We start from the raw sequence: 22,897 nt of genomic DNA on the forward strand, positions 1-22,897 counted from the left end.
TAACTACAAAAAACAAACACTAAATAAAAGCGTAGATTACAGTCACCTTCCGCTAGTTTCCACCCCATCTAAACTAAAGACCAAGTCATCAGTTTCTCTCTCAATTTGAGCAGTAAATAACTCAACAGATAGCCATCCTGGATAAAAAGCCTCAACATTTGTGAGGAATGAGGGAGTTATGTGTAGCATCTAATACGGCTATTGATTAACCGCAGTTAATTCACACGATTAACTCAATAAAATTAATCGCAATTAATCACACTGTTAAACAATAGAATACCAATTGAAATGTATTAAATATTTTTGGATGTTTTCTACATTTTCAAATATATTGATATCAACTACAACACAGAATACAAAGGGTACACTTCTCACTTTATATTATTTTTATTGCAACTATTTGCACTGTAAAAAATGATAAACAAAAGAAACAGTTGTCTGTTTGACATTACACTGCCTAACTGCCAGGCAGTAAATCCAAGCAGTTCTGTTAGGAGAGAAACCAACGGGAAATGAACCAATGGCAAAGATAAGAAACGTGGGGTAATCCTCAAAGGAGTTTAGATAACAACGGTTGGGCCATCAATTGGGGAGTAGCTACCTATCTGGCTCCAGGTTGGTATGGTTTACTCTTCCCTAAGCTGACAGCCTAGGATCAAGGAAGATCCTAAACATTAAAAATTTGGTGTTGGAAAAGAGGAGGGGTGTGTTGTCAGCAGTCAGAGGCTTCCACCCAAACAAACAGACTGATGCACAGTTACAGAGAGCGCCTGCTGCAAACAAGACAATCTGTTTCTCCCAGTCACAGATGAGGGTTACCTGGGCAGAGAAGAACTGACAAAGGCGGATTAGAAAAGATTAAGGCGTAAGTAAGATCCGTGCCTGTTGGCCTTCTGGTATTTTTAACAAAACCTTTCCCCAAAGGGTGCACTTGAGAGGGACCAAAAAAAAAAAAGGCACCTAGGCATGACTTGCCCAGTAAGCATAAAAGTTAGTATCAAAATAAAACCCTGCTGCACATGTGATTCAGCCTGTATTTTCAAGGGGACACGTGTTTAGAAGGATTATTGTCACAGTCACTTGGGACCATTATTGATCAACGCCAATTTGATGCAATACCAGAGGACCGACGTTAAATTATTCTAATGCAAGCAGTGCCATCTAGTCAATTCCCTAATGCCATCATTATATAGTCCCTCAAGGTTTTACTTTCCACCAGCCTTGACAAGTTCACATAGGATTAGTTTTCTGGTACATTTAAAACTAATACTACTTAAATGTTTTCTAGTATCTTTGTCGGATTTGTGACCAGAAAGCATAAATGAGCAAATATATAGTTCTGTATCCATTTAAAACACTTTTTGTATTGTCTGTTTTCCTGGAAGATGGGTAAATTTCTGGTTTACTGTACTAAAGATCAATCCAAGAAACTGACTTAGCCTTGAGCAGCCTGAAATAGGATTGTTCAAATACAAAAACCCACAATACACTTTCATAGCTGTGTCTCCTACACACATACTATTAAGGTTTTGGGGTTTTTTGGTCAATGGATTGGGTGCAGAACTGAATTTCTTTTTCTATTACAGGCTGTGAGACTTTTACCCCAATAGGTCATCATTGCATTAGCACTAAAACCAAGAGGCTAGATAGAGCATCAGACTACTACTATTAGCCTTCAACTCTGCAGACCATGAATGTAAGCTAACTGTATACCTGGTGTGTGGGAAATTACATTTCATCCTGTTGACTTTGGGACAAATCCTTCATTCTGCAGAGGTCTATCTAAAGCTCTCACTGATTTTACTGTCCCACTGATGAAGAACTGTGGGATTTGACCCAAGAGTTTACTAAACAATTTGCCGTGATTGGTTATTCTCTAGACAAGGTTAAGAGGTTTTGTAGTGTAACTGGAAAATTTTTAACCAGCTCAACAGGCTTTTGCTGGAAAATGCTGATTCACTGAACACAAAACGTTTTGCAGAAACATATTAGGTTCGACAAACTTTTGATGAACCTCAGCCACAGTTCCAAAGGACAAGAAACCTGCCTGGTTTCCCGCTAGCTCACCTCGTGGTCTGCTGAAGACCCCAGGGCTTCCAGGCCCCGACATGGAACTGGGAGTCTCAGCTCTAACTAGGGCTTGGCTCCTGGCTCTGTAGGAGAGAGCCTGGAAGCTCTGTACTAGGCGTGCTTGAAAAGGTAATATGCTGACTCACATTTCAAAACAGGTCTGCAAAAATATAGCAAAGAGCAACAAAGAGACAGCAACAGAATGCACAAGAGAGTGGACTAAGAGAAGAAGAGCAGTGGGATAATTTGTGAATTGACAACTGATGCTTGCATAAAATGAAGACTGCACACATTTCTATTTGATCATCTAAACGGGTGGCTACTGCACATCTACCCTCTCAGCACATTTACTGCTGTAGATGTTCCTGTTACTACCGCCCCTACATAATGCTAATCAAAGTTGAAGTTTTGAGACCCTCATCTAAGTTTCCCCTTCCTTGCCGATATCTTGGGGAAGTTAGTCAGTTCTTAAGCAGATAAGATGGATGATAGCAATATAAATGAAGACTGAACAGAGCAACAGGGCAAAAACAGAAATCTCCTTGTAGACTTGTACATAAGCAACATCTGCCTCAACATATTGAAAATGTGAAAGCAATTGGTGAATATACTGTGGAATGAATCACAGGTATTACACAGATTAATTTTACACTGATTAATACCTCCACTCAGAATATAAAGTACAGAAACTAAAAGGTCTGCAGTTTGCCTATTTTAATTACGTTGCCTTTTTGGCATCACATTTCCAAACTGGAACCAATCCTGAATCTCTCTCTCCAGAGCACTACTGTGGCTGAGGATTTATCTGTAAGAGATTATTGCATTTGATATTCTTTAATTTTAAATCATTTGCACATGACTACAATAAGGATTTTTTTTAGTTCATTGTTCTCGTAGGAACAATTTAGTTTCTTTATTTCTTCAATAGTCACATTTTTCACATAACTTGTACATATCCAAGACTAGTATGTAATTCATCATACAGAAAAGGTTAAGCTGAAATATATCCATGTACCATTATAGGCAGATGGTGGGGGGAGAGGGAGCTTATACCTGTCAACACGAACTTGAATGTGGAAAAAATAGTTTACTTTAAAATGTGCATCCTATGACTTTTTGCCTTTTTTGGAGATATGTGGATTGTTTGAAAGAGAACATGTCAGATCCCCTACAAAATTTAAATGTGTGTCTGATTTCTGGAAGTTTTACTAAAAAAAAAAACCCACAAAAGAATCATGCAGAAGTATTTTATTCTTTATTCTTATTTTTACTTCTGTTGAATGGTAACGTTACCCTCCCTTCCAGTGCTTCGATATAAGGTGAATTTCATAGCATGCAAAAAGTTTAAATGATCTTTTATTGCTGCACAACTTGTACTGCATAAACCAGAATGAATAAGTATTCACTAATCTTTTAATTGAGGTAGGTTCCCATTTGTGCAAATAAAAATCTTTTATCAAATGTCACAAAACTTGTGATTATACTACTCCCAAATGCAGATGCTAGATAGCAAGTGAAATGAAATTTCAGAGGTATTCAACTGTGCTTGAGGGTTTAATTAAATCTTTCCAATGCATAACATTATAGATATTCATAACAGTGCATTTGATCCCAGAATTTATTATTTTTCCATTTTGCCTTTGTATGGAGGTTTAGTTACATGTATACTATTAGACATGAAAGCCAGAAGCACAGTTAATAGCATAAATAATCTTACATTTATATAACATCCTCCCTTTGAAAGAAGTCCAAATCTCACACACACACACACACATGCAGTACCTCTACAGCATAAACACACAAAAAGATATAACTGTGATTCAGTTACCTTTGTAGTGGAACATGACAGCTCTCAAGTATCACACTGTGTTACTTTGTAGCCTTTTAAAACAGGAAATCAAGATTTCCTCATCCATTTGAAACTGCAGGGAGATTTTAGGTAGGCAGAATGCAAATACTCAAATTTCCATGGGACCTAGAATGACCACAAATGGTCAGAAGAACCTCATGCAGTGTTTCACACATTTATTTTCACTCTTACAGTTAAAGTTAGCTGGTGTCCAAAACAATTGGTGGGGCTAAAACACTCTCCAGCTCCTTCTCCCAGCAGTACAGAACCTCACCTGCTTCCTTTATCCCTCAGTGCAGAAAGCCCCTTCTACCTTCTCCCTTCAGCCACTGCATCCAGACACTCCCTGCCTCTTTCTTTTCCTCTATCCATCCAGACTCAGGGGACAATAGTCCATCACTTCCCTCCCCACCTGAGACAACACACTCAATATTAATGGCAAATTTTTCAAATAAAACTTTGTTTGTGCAAATGAGATTAATACAGGAGCACTTACACAGACGTAGTTTCTTTAGAAATCAAAAAGCTGATGTAACTTTCCCTTATTCAGCCTTGGTTTGACTGATTTGTAGTATTCCCCAATTCAAGGTTCAAATCACCATTCCTAACCTCATGCCCAGTCTGCCTTTTTGGATGATAAAATGAAAGCTGATAATAGCAAAGTAATGTAGTATTTCTTTTCTCCCATTCATTCCACCTGAATCATAAGAACATAACAGTCTACAGAATGTTTTACATGCCATATACACTAACGGAAAGGAATGACTCCAACAAGCGTTTACTGAATATTTCAGTGATGCCAGTTGCCTCTTTTACCCCTTAAGTTACACTGCTCTACTTCGTAAACAAAGGACTTCCATAAGAGAGACAGCAATGCTTTTTTCTATTAAATTAAATGGCAAATCATTAAAACTTATAAATCTAGATAAGTGCAATGGCCTCATATCACAGATAAATTTTTTTTAAACTCTGAAGAGATGACCTAATGAGGTGATAATAGCTGGTAATTTACTATCACAGTACATTTTATGGTTGTAAAAAAATTCTTAAATATGCTTCTGTCACACTTGTCTGCTGAATACTCAAACACGTATCCTAGTCAAATTAAGCACTTTGCTGCTGTTCACCACAACTGTCACTCAGCTGTTCGAGAATGCAGCACACTGGAATCCTAACACTTCAGTAGAACTGTATATATGGGGAAAATCCCAGTGTTGCTTTTTTTTTTTTCTTTTTTTTTTTTTGAGCATGGCTACTGTGATGTGCAAGTTTGTTTTAAGGTCATGATGTATTTCCATTTTGTGGTGCATTTACAGCTGTGCTGATAATTGATTTTTTGGCTCACTGGCTGTACTGAACATTTTTGGGGGGGGGAGGGCGTTGAGCTAAAAATAAAAATTTGAAAACGTTTTAAGAGATCCAAAAAAGTTGGGGGGAAAAAATTACTTTCCAGTCACTCTAAACATTTCATTCAACTCAAAACAAAATATTTTGCTTAGTTTGAGCTCTAACTTTTAAAAAAGTTAAGTAAAACTGAAGTAAATTTCAAAACAATCATTTTGAATCAAAAAACTAAAATATTTCATTTAAAAAATACTAAAAGAAAACTAATTTTTTTTGGAAAAAAATTTAAACCAAAATTAATTTGGTACATTTGACACACATTTGAAAAGTGTTTGTTTGACATGGATCTGCATTTTTCAGTGGGGGAAAAAAGTTTTGGTAGAAAAATTTTCACCCGTGCATTGGCATACCTGATGCAACCAAAATGATGTTTGGTAGCAACATTACTATATGCTACTTTGTCATGACACAAAATGCTATCAGTGACTACAGGACACAGGATCTCCTTGTAAAAATCAGGATGATCATAGAAAATGCAGGATACGTGGCAGCCTGTGGTTTCCAACCTACTTAAGTACTGTACTCTTAATACTCCAGATTCTGACATGTTTATTCACCTTGGGTGGTCCCATATATTTTAATGGGACTTATTTTAGGACTATCAGAATTTGACCCATAATGGTTTTCATTCATGTAGCACTTTACTTGTAATATTTGTGCATATAAACTCCATTTTAAAGATGAACAGAAATGAAGCAGAGAAATTACTTGGCTCAAGTCAAACAATAAGACAGAAATGTATATTCTGGTTCAGGCAACGCTGATAGACTTTGCATTTCTCTCATCTCAACGCTGCCCGATAATGTGGAGCCACCTCTTAGATCTCTATAGAAAGTGATTTCTGTGTAAATGCACCAGCCTTAATCTCATTTGCAAGAGAGGTGTTTGAAGGATATACCACTAAAACACATACCATTAACTGAGAAATCAAAGCTACCATATCCTGGGTCTCAGTGGAAGGCGTGGCAAATTTAACTATGGTACAAGTGTCATTGTATTTGTCCTTTCTAAAAAAATGCATAATACATTTAATCAAGTAATTATAGATCATTATACTAATCAGTATTATAATATTCTATAAGTACAGGACTCCAACTTCTTTTGCAATATAATTGATAGATTTGTAGTCTGACAAAATTATGTGAAGAAGAAACCACAGCATTAACTGTCAAAGATAATTATTTGATATTTCTCCTAACCACCTTGGGATACGCAACATTTCCAACAATTATTTTAAGGTCAGACTCAAAACCACAATCTTATATTAGGGAACCACTGATTCAACAACTAGATGAAGATGTTCAATTTTATAAAAGTTTTTCCTTAACACTGTATAAATTAAAATAATTTTTAATGATACTCCAGAAAATGGATGGCTGTATAGTATGGAACTGTCTAACGAGGGTGTGGGAAGTTTAGATAGATTTTATAATGAGTAACATTGGCAAATGTACTACAAACCCTACTGCAAGAACTATTTATCAGCATTAAAGGGGTATGAGATATGATAGCCCATTTATGAAGTATGTTAAGGTTTAATCTCTTTATACTTGATCATCATAAGAAAAAAGCCTAATAATCCAACATATGGTACAGTTATTATTACCATATTTTTATTTATTGGCAGCAGATTTTGAATTCATTTGTTTTAGGAACAGGGGCCAAGATTTTCAGAAACTAATGATTCTGGGTCATCATTTTAGAATGGATAACTTGAGAGGCCTTAAAAGGGATGTGCTTTCATAAAGTTCAGTACTTTCTGTAAATCTGAGGTGGAATCCAGCCCCCATTAAAGTCAATGGCAAAACTCCAATTGACTTCAGTGGGACCAGGATTTTACTCTAGGTTCCTTGAAGGGGTCTCAAGTTGGGCACCCAAAAATGGAGGTATCCAAAAATCATGAGTCACTTTTGAAAATCTTCGTTATATAGATCTCCATATAGAATCAGACTGCTATTTCAGATTACTGGAGAGGCATCAAACAGGACAGCCAGTGCCTGATGCTTCAGAAGAAGTTAAAACTGCCATAGAGCATATGCACTTAGGTTTTCTTTATGGAACTGATCGTAAGAAATCATGAAGCAGTGGGAGCTGTGGGTGCTTGTGACCTCTCAGGTTTTCCTTCTTGAATCTAAGCCAGATGGTTATAGAACAAACACAACACCATCAAGTTTTCAAGAGACATAAGGGAACTTACAAGCGGAATATGGGCCAGAAAAGTACTTTCCACTTCAGACAATTTTCTTAACACAGTTCTTAAAAATTGCCAGTGACACTGCTGCTCTAAATCAAATGCAGCAATAAGGTACCCTGGGTGAAGCATTCTACCTGCAAATAAATTCATATGATCGCTTTCTTATTAAGTTTAGTCCTTAAGAGTTTCACCACTGTATGATGAGTGGAATCATTGTTCATTCTGGCCTATGGTCTCTATAATTGCACTTCCCTATTAAAAAGGCAAATCAGTTTCATTTGGTTTTCTGGCTCTATCACTGCTGTGTTGATATCAACTTATTCTTTCTGGAGATGTAACATCCAAATTAATAGCAGAGTGGGTTTGCTTTTCTCTTCTTAGTTAGGCAAGTGCAATTTATTCTTAAAACATTCAAATACCTATGATGCTTTTAATTGAAATTTTCTTCACATGCTGCTCAGTTATATTGAATTTTATTACCCCAATTCACTTCAATACTAGTAAAGCTACACGTATCAAACTTTATATTAAATAAAGCTACTCACAATAGTCTCCTAAAAACCCATTTGTCATTTTAAAAATGAATGAAACAGAAGTGACATTAAATAACGTTAATTAAACAATGTAGATGTATAGCTGAATAAAATAATTAATATTATTGATCTGAAATGGATACTTGGCTACAAATGTATAGTAAGGCCACCAAAGTCGCCAGTTAAACTGGACATATATGACATTGGATGAAGCTGGATGAAGCTGTGATGAAATCCTGGTTTATATTCTGTTTGAATCAGCTTGAATAGGATATTGTGGTCACAAAAACCTAGAGCAGCTCTGACAATCCATTCAACAGATAGCAGGGGTACTATGTACTAACTAGTAGGCTACCTCCACCCCCGCCCCCACATTGAGGCAGAGCTCATTCAGAGGAATTTGCTGTTTATTCAGAGGAATTTAAATACAGCAACTGAGTTCCAACTGTAACAAACTTAAGCCTGTGTAGACTTCATGGTTGCCATATTATTTGGCTGCACAGAATAGACCCAGGATCTTCCATTTCCAAAACGCAGACCTCTGCCACTAGAGCTAGAAGCAATTTTCCATCAGCTTATCATTTCTGCAAGCCACCTCTCCTGGATAATACAATCATGCTTATGACCAATTGTTCAGTAGATAAAGGCAATACTGAGCTGGGTGTACAAGCCCCCACCCCCACCCCCAATCTGTGGAAGGAAGAGTTAAGGAGCATCTCTGGGCCCAGAGAGCTCCACCCAGCTGCCCCGGTGGGCAAGTTCACAAGGAACTCAAAAGGGAGCAGCTTAGCTCAGTCTGGGTGGATGAAGCAGGAGAGCAGTGTGTGGTATAAGTTCCTGCTAAGAAGAGGCAGAGACCCCAGGTGGCTGGAACCAGGTCCCAGCACGGGCCCCTCGACCACAGAAGACTGCACCAATGAGCCCTGACTGAGGGAGGAAGGCCCTCCAGACCACACCCTGGGAGGATGCCAAGGGGAGCTCAGAAATGACCTAGTAGCACCAGCAGAGGAACTGAAGCCACCATAGGAAGTGGCCCTGGGAAGGGGTATAGTGGCACCAGTGTCCATGGTCTGTATACTTCGAATTGTTATCTCATCGAGCCCTGGGTTGGAACCTGGTGGAGAAGGGAGGGCCCAGGTTCTCCTACCCTGGGCTACTGGCTCTTGCCGGTGGAAGACACTGCTGGGAGTGGCCATTGACTCTCGCTGTTGGGTGACAGTCCAGAGTACTGCCATCCTGGGACCCGAGACACGCCCCCAACAGATACACACAGAATCATAGGACTGGAAGAGACCTTGAGAGGTCATCTAGTCCAGTCCCCTGGACTCATGGCAGGACTAAGTATTATCTAGACCATCCCTGACAGGTGTTTGTCTAACCCAGGGGTTGGCAACCTACGGCACGCATGCCAAAGGTAGCATGCGAGCTGATTTTTAGTGGCACTCTGCTGCCAGCCAGGGTCCTGGCCACCAGCCCCACTCATCCCGCTGCTGGCCTGAATGGACGGAACCCTGGGCCGGCAGCGGGCTGAGTGGGGCTGGCAGCCAGGACCCCAGCGGGCAGGGGCTGGCGGACAGAACCCCAGACTGGCAGTGGGCTGAGAGGCTCAGTGCGCCGCTGGCCCCACTCAGCCTGGGGTCCCGGCCGCCGACCCCGCTCAGCTTGCTGCTGGCCCGGGGTTCCGTCCATTGAGGCTGGCAGTTGGATGAGTGGGGCCGGCAGCCGGGACCCCAGACTGGCAGCAGACTGAGCCGCACATCCTGCTGCAAGTCTGGGGTCCCGGATGCTGGCCCCTGCCAGCCAGGGTCCCAGCCGCTGGCACCACTCAGCCTGCTGCCAATCTGGGGTTCCATCGAGGGGCTCCTGTAAATGTAAAATTTATTACTGGCACACAAAACCTTAAATTAATGAAGACTTGGCACGCCACTTCTCAAAGGTTGCCGACCCCTGGTCTAACCTGCTCTTAAAAAAATCTCCAATGATGGAGATTCCACAACCTCCCTGGGAAATGTATTCCAATGCTTAACCACCCTGACAGTTCGGAAGTTTTTCCCTAATGTCCAACCTAAACTTTCCTTGCTGAAATTTAAGCCCACTGCTTCTTGTCCTATCCTCAGAGATTAAGAACAACAATTTTTCTCCCTCCTCCTTGTAACAACCTTTTATGTACTTGAAAACTGTCATCATGCCCCCCTCAGTCTTTTCTTTTCTTCACACTAAACAAACCCAATTTTTTCAATCTTCCCTCATAGCTCATGTTTTCTGGACATTTAATCATTTTTGTTGCTCTTCTCCGGACTTTCTCCAATTTGTCCACATCTTTCCTGAAATTTGACGCCCAGAACAGGACGCAATACTGCAGTTGAGGCCTAATCAGCACAGAGTATAGAGGAAGAATTACTTCTCGTGTCTTGCTTACAACATTCCTGCTAATACATCCCAGGAGGATGTTCGCTTTCTTTACAACAGTGTTACACTGTTGACTCATTTAGCTTGTGGTCCTCTATGACCCCCAGATCCCATTCCTTTGTTTCATGCACACATTAGTCAGGACATTTACACTAGGGTTAGGCAAGTAACAGGCAACACCAGCCTTCCATGTGCAGTATTAGAAACGGTTCTCTTTAAAATACATAAATGGACTACAAATTCATACAGTGCAAAGTTTATAGAATAGGCCGTGTAAACAAACATGCATATATTTAGACTTTTTTAGTGATAAATTTAAAATTTTGTACTCACTTCTTCAAGTTTTCTAACAATTGCTTTTAGCCTAAAACATTTAAAACTTTTTTTTAGTTTAAATGTGTTTTTTAAAATTCAGTCTCTAATATCTTATTCCTGCAGTTTCAAGAGGTTTCATTCATTCATCACAGCTAATTTATTTCCTTTCACACATTTTTCTACCTAAGCAAAAATACTAGTGTGGCTGGCATTTCTTTTGCAAAGGCATCGATTCAGTCCAAGGCTATAATTCACTCATCTTGGTTATGCCAAATGGAAGTCAGCAGTTATGCTGTGCAGGGTGTTAATGGTGGGCTTGTCAGTCATTCAAAATATCAAAGAATATTTCTAAAAGTACATTTTCTGAAGGAGTGCAACGAAACAACATTGTACATCTGTATGGTAGGAAACAAAAAATTCTTCAAACTCAACCAGTAAAGAGGCCTTCTACTTGAAATAGCAAGAAAACTGAAAGCCATTGTGATTACAACAGGCAGCACTGATAGCGCCCCTCATCATTACCGTTTTTTTGAAACCTTTCAGTCAAAACGGTTCAGCCATTCCTGTGGACAAGACTAGGGAAGACATTGTTTTGCCCATGTTAAAAAATTCTTGACACTTTTTCTTTGACGTGCTCAAGCCCTGGCTTTGGAGCAGGGACTTGAAAGTTGGTAAGGACCTGTCTATCACTGCCTCTTGCTGTCCCAAATGGCTAAGTTACAAGCCTTTGGAAAATTGCAATTCACGCATGCTCAAGAGACACAACTTTACTTTTATAGAAACTAAAATCTCAGATTCCATCCTTATTGAACATGCTTTTGCCTCTCAAATCCTAATGCTGAACAGACTGAGTATGCACTATCCCCACAGATCAACGAAGCATGCTTCAGCTTATCACAGCTCCTAGTACTGACCAGGCTGTGCATATGCCATCCTCACTGAGAGACTGAGCATGTGCCAATCCTGGGATGGGGGTGGGGAGGAAATCAGAAAGACTTGCTCTGCAATTGCTACTTTCTGCAGTTCTAGAGCCAAACACCAGAACTGAGAGCAAGGAGCCTGTCTCTCCTGTGCTGTCAATGATGCCCACTGCTGGCACCCAAGCAGCACAGAGCATTGATTTGAATGCAGAAGGAACAAAAGCCAGTACAGGGGGGAAGGGAACGTTATAGACTGGGACATAGAGTATGGTGAAACTGGGACTGGAGGAGGGGAAATAAACTGTGACTGGGAATAGAAGGGGTAGAGACTGGGACTGGTAGGCCAAGGAAACTGGGAGCTGTTGCGGGAAAGGGGTGAACTGGGACTGGTAAGGCAGCAAAGGAAATGGGTGAGGACTGCAAGTCTGTTGACTTGTAGGGAGCAGGAACACTGCAATCAGATGTGGACCTGGGGAGGGGCGGGGCGGAGAACTGGGACAAGCTGGACAAGAAGACTGGGACTAGGAATCAGTTGGGGAGGACCAGCCTCACAGCACCTGGGAGAATATAAGAGCTGAGAAGCAGAGGAGAAGGGTGGCTGTCAGAAGAGCGGACTGGAGGGAAAAACCTCCTGCCAACAAGCTGCTGAGAAGCCATCCAGAAAGAGGATGACTGATCTACAGGCTAGAGGAGCTCACAGAAACAAAAGGGAGGTATGAAGGAGATCAGAGCACAGCAGGAAGAGTTGTTGAGGTCTGATTCTACCTGCCTGGTTTAAGGACCCTGAGCTGGAACCCAGTGGAGTGGATTGTCCTGGGTTCCCTACTGACCACTCAGAGACTTAAGAACTGAAGAGTTTTCCAATCCCCTGAATACCAGGACCAGCTTACCCCACCAAGTATAAGGGGAAATGCCACACACCCTGGCGGGACTAGAACAAACCCCCTTTCATAGCCAAGAACAGGACTGCCAGAGGCACTCAGGAAAGAGGAGCTGACTGACCGCCCTGCCAGATCAAGCAAACTCTGCACAACACTCATTCTGACCAAAAGGGGCACTGTCGCATCATCACACCAGCTGACAGGGAAGTGGAAGAAGACATTTGTTTGGGAAGTAACCTCTATCTGCCCCGATGTCCTGCTCCTCAAAGGATTCTGGTGCCTGAGGTAATGGAGGAGGAGCATTTGGAGTAGGGAAGCATCTCCCCCTATATTCCCCATGAGAGAGAGACTACAGGCGTGGGCAAACTGCTGACAACATGCAGCCCAAGGATTGCAGTATGGCCACTGGGGAGGTACTAAAGGCAATCACTGATGCTCAAACCAGGCTGGAGGAACAGGGGCCTGTTTTTGGTGCAACTTTCCCTTCTTGTCAAAAATGTCAGGATGGAGATCCCTTGTCTGAAGTGTTGGGGAACACTGAATCAAAATATTCAAATTGGAGGAAAATTTCTCCTTCTCAATAGGGGGAGCACCAACATTCTCTGAACACGTTGGTGAGTTAAATGGTACCAGGGAGAGGTCCCATCTTTGGGACCATGCTGCTCTTGCTCCTGATAACCTCTTGGTACTGAACAAGGGAGACACCGCCTCCTCCGCAACAAGTAGATCCACTGAGAACCTGAACTCCTGCGGTACCAGGTGGGTTTGAAGAGCAGGGCCCCATTGCATTGTTGCTATCGAGAGTATATGCTGCTCCGGCAATTTACTCTAATCAAAATAGATGTTACCAGTGAGGATGCGTTGTTGGGGATGGGGTGCACCAAGACCACATAAATAAGAAGAAAACAAAGAAAGAAGAAGTGGGACCGCTAAACACTGAGGATGGAGTGGAGGTTAAGGATAACGTAGGCATGGCCCAATATCTAAACAAATACTTTGCCTCAGCCTTTAATGAGGCTAATGAGGATCTTAGGGATAATGGTAGCATGACAAATGGGAATGAGGACATGGAGGTAGATATTACCATATCCGAGGCAGAAGCGAAAGTCGAACAGCTTAATGGGACTAAATCAGGAGGCCCAGATAATCTTCATCCAAGAATATTAAAGGAATTGGCACATGAAATTGCAAGCCCATTAGCAAGATTTTTTAATGAATCTCTAAATTCAGGGATTGAACCGTATGAACTGGAGAATTGCTAACATATGTCTACACTACGAAATTAGGTCGAATTTATAGAAGTCTTTTTTTAGAAATCGTTTTAATATAATCGATTGTGTGTGTCCCCACACAAAATGCTCTAAGTGCATTAACTCGGCAGAGTGCTTCCACAGTACCGAGGCTAGCGTCAACTTCCAGAATGTTGACTTCCGGAGTGTTGCACTGTGGGTAGCTATCCCACAGTTCCCGCAGTCTCCGCCACCCATTGGAATTCTGGGTTGAGATCCCAATGCCTAATGGGGCAAAAACATTGTTGCAGGTGGTTCTGGGTACATGTCATCAGGCCCTCCCTCTGTGAAAGCAATGGCAGACAATCATTTCACGCCTTTTTTCCTGGGTTACCTGTGCAGACATCATACCATGGCAAGCATGGAGCCCACTCAGCTGACTGTCACGGTACGTCTCCTGGGTGCTGGCAGACTCGGTACTGCATTGCTACACAGCAACAGCTCATTGCCTTGTGGCAGCAGATGGTGCAATAGGCCTGATAACCATCGTCATCATGTCCTAGGTGCTCTTGGCCGCGTCGGTGAGGTCGGTCAGGAGCACCTGGGCAGACATGGGCGCAGGGACATAAATAGGAGTGACTCGACCAGGTCATTCTCTTTAGTCCTGCCAGCAGTCGTATTGCACCATCTTCTGCCGAGCAGCCAGGAGATGAGGATGGCTAGCAGTCCTACTGCACCATCTGCTGCCAGCCTAAGATGTAAAAGACAGATAGAGTGGATCAAAACAAGAAATAGACCAGATTTGTTTTGTATTAATTTGCTCCCCCCTCCCTCCCTCTGTGAAATCAAGGGCCAACAATCGTTTCGGTGAGGTCTGTCAGGGGCACCTTGAAAAGTTTAATGGAGATTCAGTCCTACCTGGAATACTGCGGGGAGGGATAGCTCAGTGGGTTGAGCATTGGCCTGCTAAACCCAGGGTTTTGAGTTCAATCCTTGAGGGGGCCCTTCTGCGTGACAGTTCTTTTTGTTTCTCCTTGATGTAAAGCCACCCCCTTTGTTGATTTTAATTCCCTGTAAGCCATGTCATCAGTTGCCCCTCCCTCCATCAGAGCAACGGCAGACAATCGTTCCGCGCCTTATTTCCGTGCAGACACCATACCATGGCAAGCATGGAGCCCGCTCAGATCACTTTGGCAATTATGAGCACATTAGCCAGCAGTATATGCAACACCAGAACCTGCCAAAGCAAAACCGGGTGAGTTGGCGACGTCAGCACGGTGACGAGAATGATGAGGACATGGACACAGACTTCTCTCAAAGTACGGGCCCTGGCAACGTGGGCATCATGGTGCTAATGGGGCAGGTTCATGCTGTGGAACACCGATTCTGGGCCCTGGAAACAAGCACAGACTGGTGGGACCGCATAGTGTTGCAGGTCTGGGACGATTCCCAGTGGCTGCGAAACTTTCGCATGCATAAGGGCACTTTCATGGAACTTTGTGACTTGCTTTCCCCTGCCCTGAAGCACATGAATACCAAGATGAGAGCAGCCCTCACAGTTGAGAAGCGAGTGGCAATAGCCCTGTAGAAGTTTGCAACGTCAGACAGCTACCTATCAGTCGGGAATCAATTTGGAGTGGGCAAATCTACTGTGGGGGCTGCTGTGATGCAAGTAGACAACGCAATCAAAGATCTGCTAATATCAAGGGTAGTGACCCTGGGAAATGTGCAGGTCATAGTGGATGGCTTTGCTGCAATGGGATTCCCTAACTGTGGTGGGGCGATAGATGGAACCCATATCCCTATCTTGGCACCAGAGCACCAAGCCGGTGAGTACATAAACCGCAAGGGGTACTTTTCAATAGTGCTGCAAGCTGGTGGATCACAAGGGACGTTTCACCAACATCAACGTGGGATGGCCGAGAAAGGTACATGACACTCGCATCTTCAGGAACTCTGGTCTGTTTCAAAAGCTGCAGGAAGGGACTTTCTTCCCAGACCAGAAAATAACCATTGTGGATGTTGAAATGCCTATAGTTATCCTTGGGGACCCAGCCTCCCTCTTAATGCCCTGGCTCATGAAGCCATACACAGGCAGCCTGGACAGTAGTCAAGAGCTGTTCAACTGCAGGCTGAACAAGTGCAGAATGGTGGTAGAATGTGCATTTGGATGTTTAAAAGCACGCTAGCGCAGTTTACTGACTCCGTTAGACCTCAGCAAAACCAATTATTACTGCTTGCTGTGCGCTCCACAATATCTGTGAGAGTAAGAGGGAGATGTTTATGGCAGAGTGGGAGGTTAAGGCAAAACATCTGGTCGCTGGTTACGCACAGCCAGACACCAGGGCAGTTAGAAGAGCACAGGAGGGCATGCTGCGCATCAGAGAAACTTTGAAAACCAGTTTCATGACTGGCCAAGCTATGGTGTGAAAGTTCTGTTTGTTTCTCCTTGATGAACCCCCCCCCCACCTTGGTTCACTCTACTTCCCTGTAAGCTAACCACCCTCCCCTACTCCCTTCGATCACTGCTTGCAGAGGCAATAAAGTCATTTTTGCTTCACATTCATGCATTCTTTATTAATTCACCACACAAATAGGGGGATAACTGCCAAGGTAGCCCAGGAGGGGTGGGGGAGGAGGAAAGGACAAGGCCATACTGCACTTTAGAGCTTAAAAACTTTAAAAAATTAAACCTTATTGAATGCCAGCCTTCTGTTGCTTGGGAAATCCTCTGGGTGGAGTGGCTGGGAGGCCGGAGGCCCCCCCCCCACCACGTTCTTAGGCGTCTGCATGAGCAGGCTATGGAACTCGGGGAGGAGGGCGGTTTGTTACACAGGGGCTTTAGTGGCGGTCTGTGCTCCAGCTGCCTTTCCTGCAGCTCAACCATATGCTGGAGCATATTAGTTTGATCCTCCAGCAGCCTCAGCATTGAATGCTGCCTCCTGTCATCATGCTGCCGCCACCTATCATCTTCAGCCCTCTCTTCAGCCCGCCACTTACTCTCTTCAGCCCACCACCTCTCCTAGCATTCATGTTGTGCTTTCCTGCACTCTGACATTGTCTGCCTCCACACATTCACCTGTGCTCTCTCAATTTGGGAGGACAGCATGAGGTCAGAGAACATTTCATCGCAACTGTGTTTTTTTCACTTTCTAATCTTTGCTAGCCTCTGGAAAGGAGAAGATACTGTGATCCTTGAAACACATGCAGCTGGTGGAGAAAAAAAAAAAAAGGACAGTGGTATTTAAAAAGGCCCCTTTTTGTAGAACAATGATTACACTCTTTCACGGTAAACCTTGTTGTTAAATTACATACACAGCACATGTGCTTTCGTTCCAAGGTCGCATTTTGCCTCCCCCCACCACGTGGCTAACCGCTCCCCCCTCTCCCCACCACGTGGCTAACAGCAGGAAACATTTCTGTTCAGCCACAGGCAAACAGCCCAGCAGGAATGGGCACCTCTGAATGTCCCCTTAAGAAAAGCACCCTATTTCAACCAGGTGACTATGAATGATATCACTCTCCTGAGGATAACACAGAGAGATAAAGAATGGATGTTGTTTGAACACCAGAAAACATATGCTGTAATGCTTTGTTCTGCAATGATTCTATATGCTACTGGCCTGACGTGGTAAAGTGTCCTACCATGGTGGACGGAATAAGGCTGCCCTCCCCAGAAACCTTTTGCAAAGGCTTTGAGAGTACATCCAGGAGAGCTTTATGGAGATGTCCCTGGAGGATTTCCGCTCCATCCCCAGACATGTTGTTAACAGACTTTTCCAGTAGCTGTACTGGCCGCGAATGCCAGGGCAAATCAATCATTAAACAGGCTTGCTTTTAAACCATGTATACGATTTAAAAAGGTACACTCACCAGAGGTTCCTTCTCCACCTGGCGGGTCCGGAAGGCAGCCTTGGGTGGGTTCGGGGGGCGCTGGCTCCAGGTCCAGCGTGAGAAACAGTTCCTGGCTGTCAGGAAAACCAGTTTCTCCACTTGCTTGCTGTGAGCTATCATCTTCCTCGTCCCCAAAACCTACTTCGTGTTGCCACCCACTCCATTGATGGAGTCAAAGCATAGGGTTGGGATAGTGGTGGCTGAACCCCCTAAAATGGCATGCAGCTCATCATAGAAGCGGCATGTTTGGGGATCTGACGTGGAGAAGCCGTTTGCCTCTCTGGTTTTCTGGTAGGCTTGCCTCAGCTCCTTAAGTTTCACGCGGCACTGCTTCAGGTCCCTGTTATGGCCTCTGTCCTTCATGCCCTGGGAGATTTTTACAAATGTTTTGGCATTTTGAAAACTGGAAAGGAGTTCTGATAGCACAGCGATCAGATCCCGTACCTCCTGTTCAGTCCATGCTGGAGCTCTTTTGTGATTCTGGGACTCCATCATGGTCACCTCTGCTGATGAGCTCTGTACTTACCTGCAGCTTGCCATGCTGGCCATACAGGAAATGAGATTCAAAAGTTCGCGGGCCCTTTCCTGTCTACCTGGCCAGTGCATCTGAGTTGAGAGTGTTGTCCAGAGTGGTCACAATGGAGCACGCTGGGATAGCTCCCGGAGGCCAAAACCGTCGAATTGCATCCGCACTACCCCAAATTTGACCCAGCAAGGCCGATTTCAGCGCTAATCCCCTTGTCAAGTGTGGAGTAAAGAAATCAATTTTAAGGGTATGTCTACACTACGAAATTAGGTCGAATTTATAGAAGTCGGTTTTTTTGAAATCGGTTTTATATATTCGAGTGTGTGTGTCCCCACAGAAAATGCTCTAAGTGCATTAAGTGCATTAACTCGGCGGAGCGCTTCCACAGTACCGAGGCAAGCGTCGACTTCTGGAGCGTTGCACTGTGGGTAGCTATCCCACAGTTCCCGCAGTCTCCGCTGCCCATTGGAATTCTGGGTTGATATCCCAATGCCTGATGGGGCTAAAACATTGTCGCGGGTGGTTCTGGGTACATATCGTCAGGACCCCGTTCCCACCCTCCCTCCCCCCGTGAAAGCAAGGGAAGACAATCATTTCGCGCCTTTTTTGTCTGCTGCCAGCCAAAGATGTAAAGGATAGATGGAGTGGGTCAGAACAAGAAATAGACCAGATTTGTTTTGTACTCATTTTCCTCCTCCCCTGTCTAGATCACACTGCAGTCAGTCACAGAGAAGGCGCAGCGAGGTTAATCTAGCCATGTATCAATCAGAGGCCAGGCTAACCTCCTTGTTCCAATAACAACGATAACTTTGGTGCACCATTTCTTATTGGAACCCTCCGTGCAGTCCTGCCTGAAATACTCCTTGATGTACAGGCACACCCTTTGTTGATTTTAGCTCCCTGAAGCCAACCCTGTAAGCCGTGTCGTCAGTCGCCCCTCCCTCCTTCAGAGCAACGGCAGACAATCGTTCCGCGCCTTTTTTCTGTGCGGACGCCATACCAAGGCAAGCATGGAGGCCGCTGAGCTCATTTTGGCAATTAGGAGCACATCAACCACCACACGCATTATCCAGCAGTATATGCAGCACCAGAACATGGCAACGCGATACCGGGCGAGGAGGCGACGTCAGCGCGGTCCCGTGAGTGATCAGGACATGGACACAGATTTCTCTGAAAGCATGGGCCCTGCCAATGCATGCATCATGGTGCTAATGGGGCAGGTTCATGCTGTGGAACGCCGATTCTGGGCTCGGGAAACAAGCACAGACTGGTGGGACCGCATAGTGTTGCAGGTCTGGGACGATTCCCAGTGGCTGCGAAACTTTCGCATGCATAAGGGCACTTTCATGGAACTTTGTGACTTGCTTTCCCCTGCCCTGAAGCGCATGAATACCAGGATGAGAGCAGCCCTCACAGTTGAGAAGCGAGTGGCGATAGCCCTGTGGAAGCTTGCAACGCCAGACAGCTACCGGTCAGTTGGGAATCAATTTGGAGTGGGCAAATCTACTGTGGGGGCTGCTGTGATGCAAGTAGCTCACGCAATCAAAGATCTGCTGATATCAAGGGTAGTGACCCTGGGAAATGTGCAGGTCATAGTGGATGGCTTTGCTGCAATGGGATTCCCTAACTGTGGTGGGGCTATAGACGGAACCCATATCCCTATCTTGGCACCAGAGCACCAAGCCGGCGAGTACATAAACCGCAAGGGGTACTTTTCGATAGTGCTGCAAGCTCTGGTGGATCACAAGGGACGTTTCACCAACATCAACGTGGGATGGCCGGGAAAGGTGCATGACGCTCGCATCTTCAGGAACTCTGGTCTGTTTCAAAAGCTGCAGGAAGGGACTTTCTTCCCAGACCAGAAAATAACTGTTGGGGATGTTGAAATGCCTATATGTATCCTTGGGGACCCAGCCTACCCCTTAATGCCATGGCTCATGAAGCCGTACACAGGCAGCCTGGACAGTGGTCAGGAGCTGTTCAACTACAGGCTGAGCAAGTGCAGAATGGTGGTAGAATGTGCATTTGGACGTTTAAAGGCGCGCTGGCGCAGTTTACTGACTCGCTTAGACCTCAGCGAAACCAATATTCCCACTGTTATTACTGCTTGCTGTGTGCTCCACAATATCTGTGAGAGTAAGGGGGAGACGTTTATGGCAGGGTGGGAGGTTGAGGCAAATCGCCTAGCTGCTGGTTACGCGCAGCCAGACACCAGGGCGGTTAGAAGAGCTCAGGAGGGCGCGGTACGCATCAGAGAAGCTTTGAAAACCAGTTTCATGACTGGCCAGGCTACAGTGTGAAAGTTCTGTTTGTTTCTCCTTGATGAAACTCCCCGCCCCTTGGTTCACTCTACTTCCCTGTAAGCTAACCACCCTCCCCTCCTCCCTTTAATCACCGCTTGCAGAGGCAATAAAGTCATTGCTGCTTCACAGTCATGCATTCGTTATTCATTCATCACACAAATAGGGAGATGACTACCAAGGTATCCCAGGAGGGGTGGTGGAGGAGGAAAGGAAAATGCCACACAGCACTTTAAGCACAGCACTTCAAAAGTTTACAACTTTAAAATTTATTGAATGACAGCCTTCTTTTTTTGGGGCAATCCTCTGTTGTGGAGTGGCTGGTTGGCCGGAGGCCCCCCCACCGCATTCTTGGGCGTCTGGGTGTGGAGGCTATGGAACTTGGGGAGGAGGGCGGTTGGTTACAGAGGGGCAGCAGTGGCAGTCTGTGCTCCAGCTGCCTTTGCTGCAGCTCAACCATACACTGGAGCATTCTGGTTTGGTCCTGCAGCAGCCTCAGCATTGAATCCTGCCTCCTCTCATCACGCTGCCGCCACATTTGAGCTTCAGCCCTGTCTTCAGCCCGCCACTTACTCTCTTCAGCCCGCCACCTCTCCTCCCGGTCATTTTGTGCTTTCCTGCACTCTGACATTATTTGCCTCCACGCATTCGTCTGTGCTCTGTCAGTGTGGGAGGACAGCATGAGCTCGGAGAACATTTCATCGCGAGTGCGTTTTTTCTTCTTTCTAAGCTTCACTAGCCTCTGGGAAGGAGACGATCCTGTGATCATTGAAACACATGCAGCTGGTGGAGGAAAAAAAGGGACAGCGGTATTTAAAAAGACACATTTTATAAAACAGTCGCTACACTCTTTCAGGGTAAACCTTGCTGTTAACATTACATACATAGCACATGTGCTTTCGTTACAAGGTCGCATTTTGCCTCCTCCCACCGCGTGACTACCCCCTCAACCTTCCCCCCTCCCTGTGGCTAACAGCGGGGAACATTTCTGTTCAGCCACAGGCAAACAGCCCAGCAGGAATGGGCTATACTGAGTGTCCCTGAAGAAAAGCACCCTATTTCAACCAGGTGACCATGAATTATATCTCACTCTCCTGAGGATAACACAGAGAGAGAAAGAACGGATTTTGGTTGAATGCCAGCAAACATACACTGCAATGCTTTGTTCTACAGTGATTCCCGAGTATGTGTTACTGGCCTGGAGTGATAAAGTGTCCTACCATGAAGGACGAAATAAGGCTGCCCTCCCCAGAAACCTTTTGCAAAGGCTTTAGGACTACATCTAGGAGAACCGCAAATGCCAGGGCAAAGTAATCCTTTCACATGCTTGCTTTTAAACCATGTATAGCATTTTAAAAGGTACACTCACCAGAGGTCCCTTCTCCGCCTGCTGGGTCCAGGAGGCAGCCTTGGGTGGGTTCGGGGGGTACTGGCTCCAGGTCTAGGGTGAGAAACAGTTCCTGGCTGTCGGGAAAACCGGTTTCTCCGCTTGCTTGCTGTGAGCTATCTACAACCTCCTCCTCCTCATCATCTTCTTCGTCCCCAAAACCTGCTTCCGTATTGCCTCCATCTCCATTGAAGGAGTCAAACAACACGGCTGGGGTAGTGGTGGCTGAACCCCCTAAAATGGCATGCAGCTCATCATAGAAGCGGCATGTTTGGGGCTCTGACCCAGAGCGGCTGTTCGCCTCTCTGGTTTTCTGGTAGGCTTGCCTCAGCTCCTTCAGTTTCACGTGGCACTGCTTCGGGTCCCTGTTATGGCCTCTGTCCTTCATGCCCTGGGAGATTTTCACAAAGGTTTTGGCATTTCGAAAACTGGAACGGAGTTCTGATAGCACGGATTCCTCTCCCCAAACAGCGATCAGATCCCGTACCTCCCGTTCGGTCCATGCTGGAGCTCTTTTGCGATTCTGGGACTCCATCATGGTCACCTGTGCTGATGAGCTCTGCATGGTCACCTGCAGCTTGCCACGCTGGCCAAACAGGAAATGAGATTCAAAAGTTCGCGGTTCTTTTCCTGTCTACCTGGCCAGTGCATCTGAGTTGAGAGTGCTGTCCAGAGCGGTCAGAATGGAGCACTCTGGGATAGCTCCCGGAGGCCAATACCATCGAATTGTGTCCACAGTACCCCAAATTCGAGCTGGGAACGTCGATTTAAGCGCTAATCCACTTGTCAGGGGTGGAGTAAGGAAATCGATTTTAAGAGCCCTTTAAGTCGAAATAAAGGGCTTCACTGTGTGGACGGGTGCAGGTTTAAATCGATTTAACGTTGCTAAATTCGACCTAAAGTCCTAGTGTAGACCAGGGCTAAGTGCCCTTTAAGTTGAAAAAAAGGGCTTTGTCGTTTGGGCAGTTACAGGGTTAAATCGACTT

General features: G+C 44.7%; 1 protein-coding gene across 1 annotated transcript in view; it reads right to left on the reverse strand.

The window, feature by feature from the left end:
* Window positions 1-22,659, reverse strand: part of LOC140895954 (uncharacterized) — a 39,693-nt gene extending 17,034 nt beyond the window's left edge. Inside the window, exons 1-2 of the mRNA XM_073306923.1 lie at window positions 21,894-22,659; window positions 21,098-21,307 (exon numbers count right to left, since the gene is read on the reverse strand). Of these exons, the coding sequence (XP_073163024.1) occupies window positions 21,098-21,307; window positions 21,894-22,476 (793 nt within the window). The 5' untranslated portion in view covers window positions 22,477-22,659. The remainder of the gene's footprint in view (window positions 1-21,097; window positions 21,308-21,893) is intronic.
* Window positions 22,660-22,897: the final 238 nt, after the last annotated feature.

This window comes from Lepidochelys kempii, chromosome 11, assembly GCF_965140265.1.
Source record: "Lepidochelys kempii isolate rLepKem1 chromosome 11, rLepKem1.hap2, whole genome shotgun sequence".
NCBI lineage: Eukaryota > Metazoa > Chordata > Testudines > Cheloniidae > Lepidochelys > Lepidochelys kempii.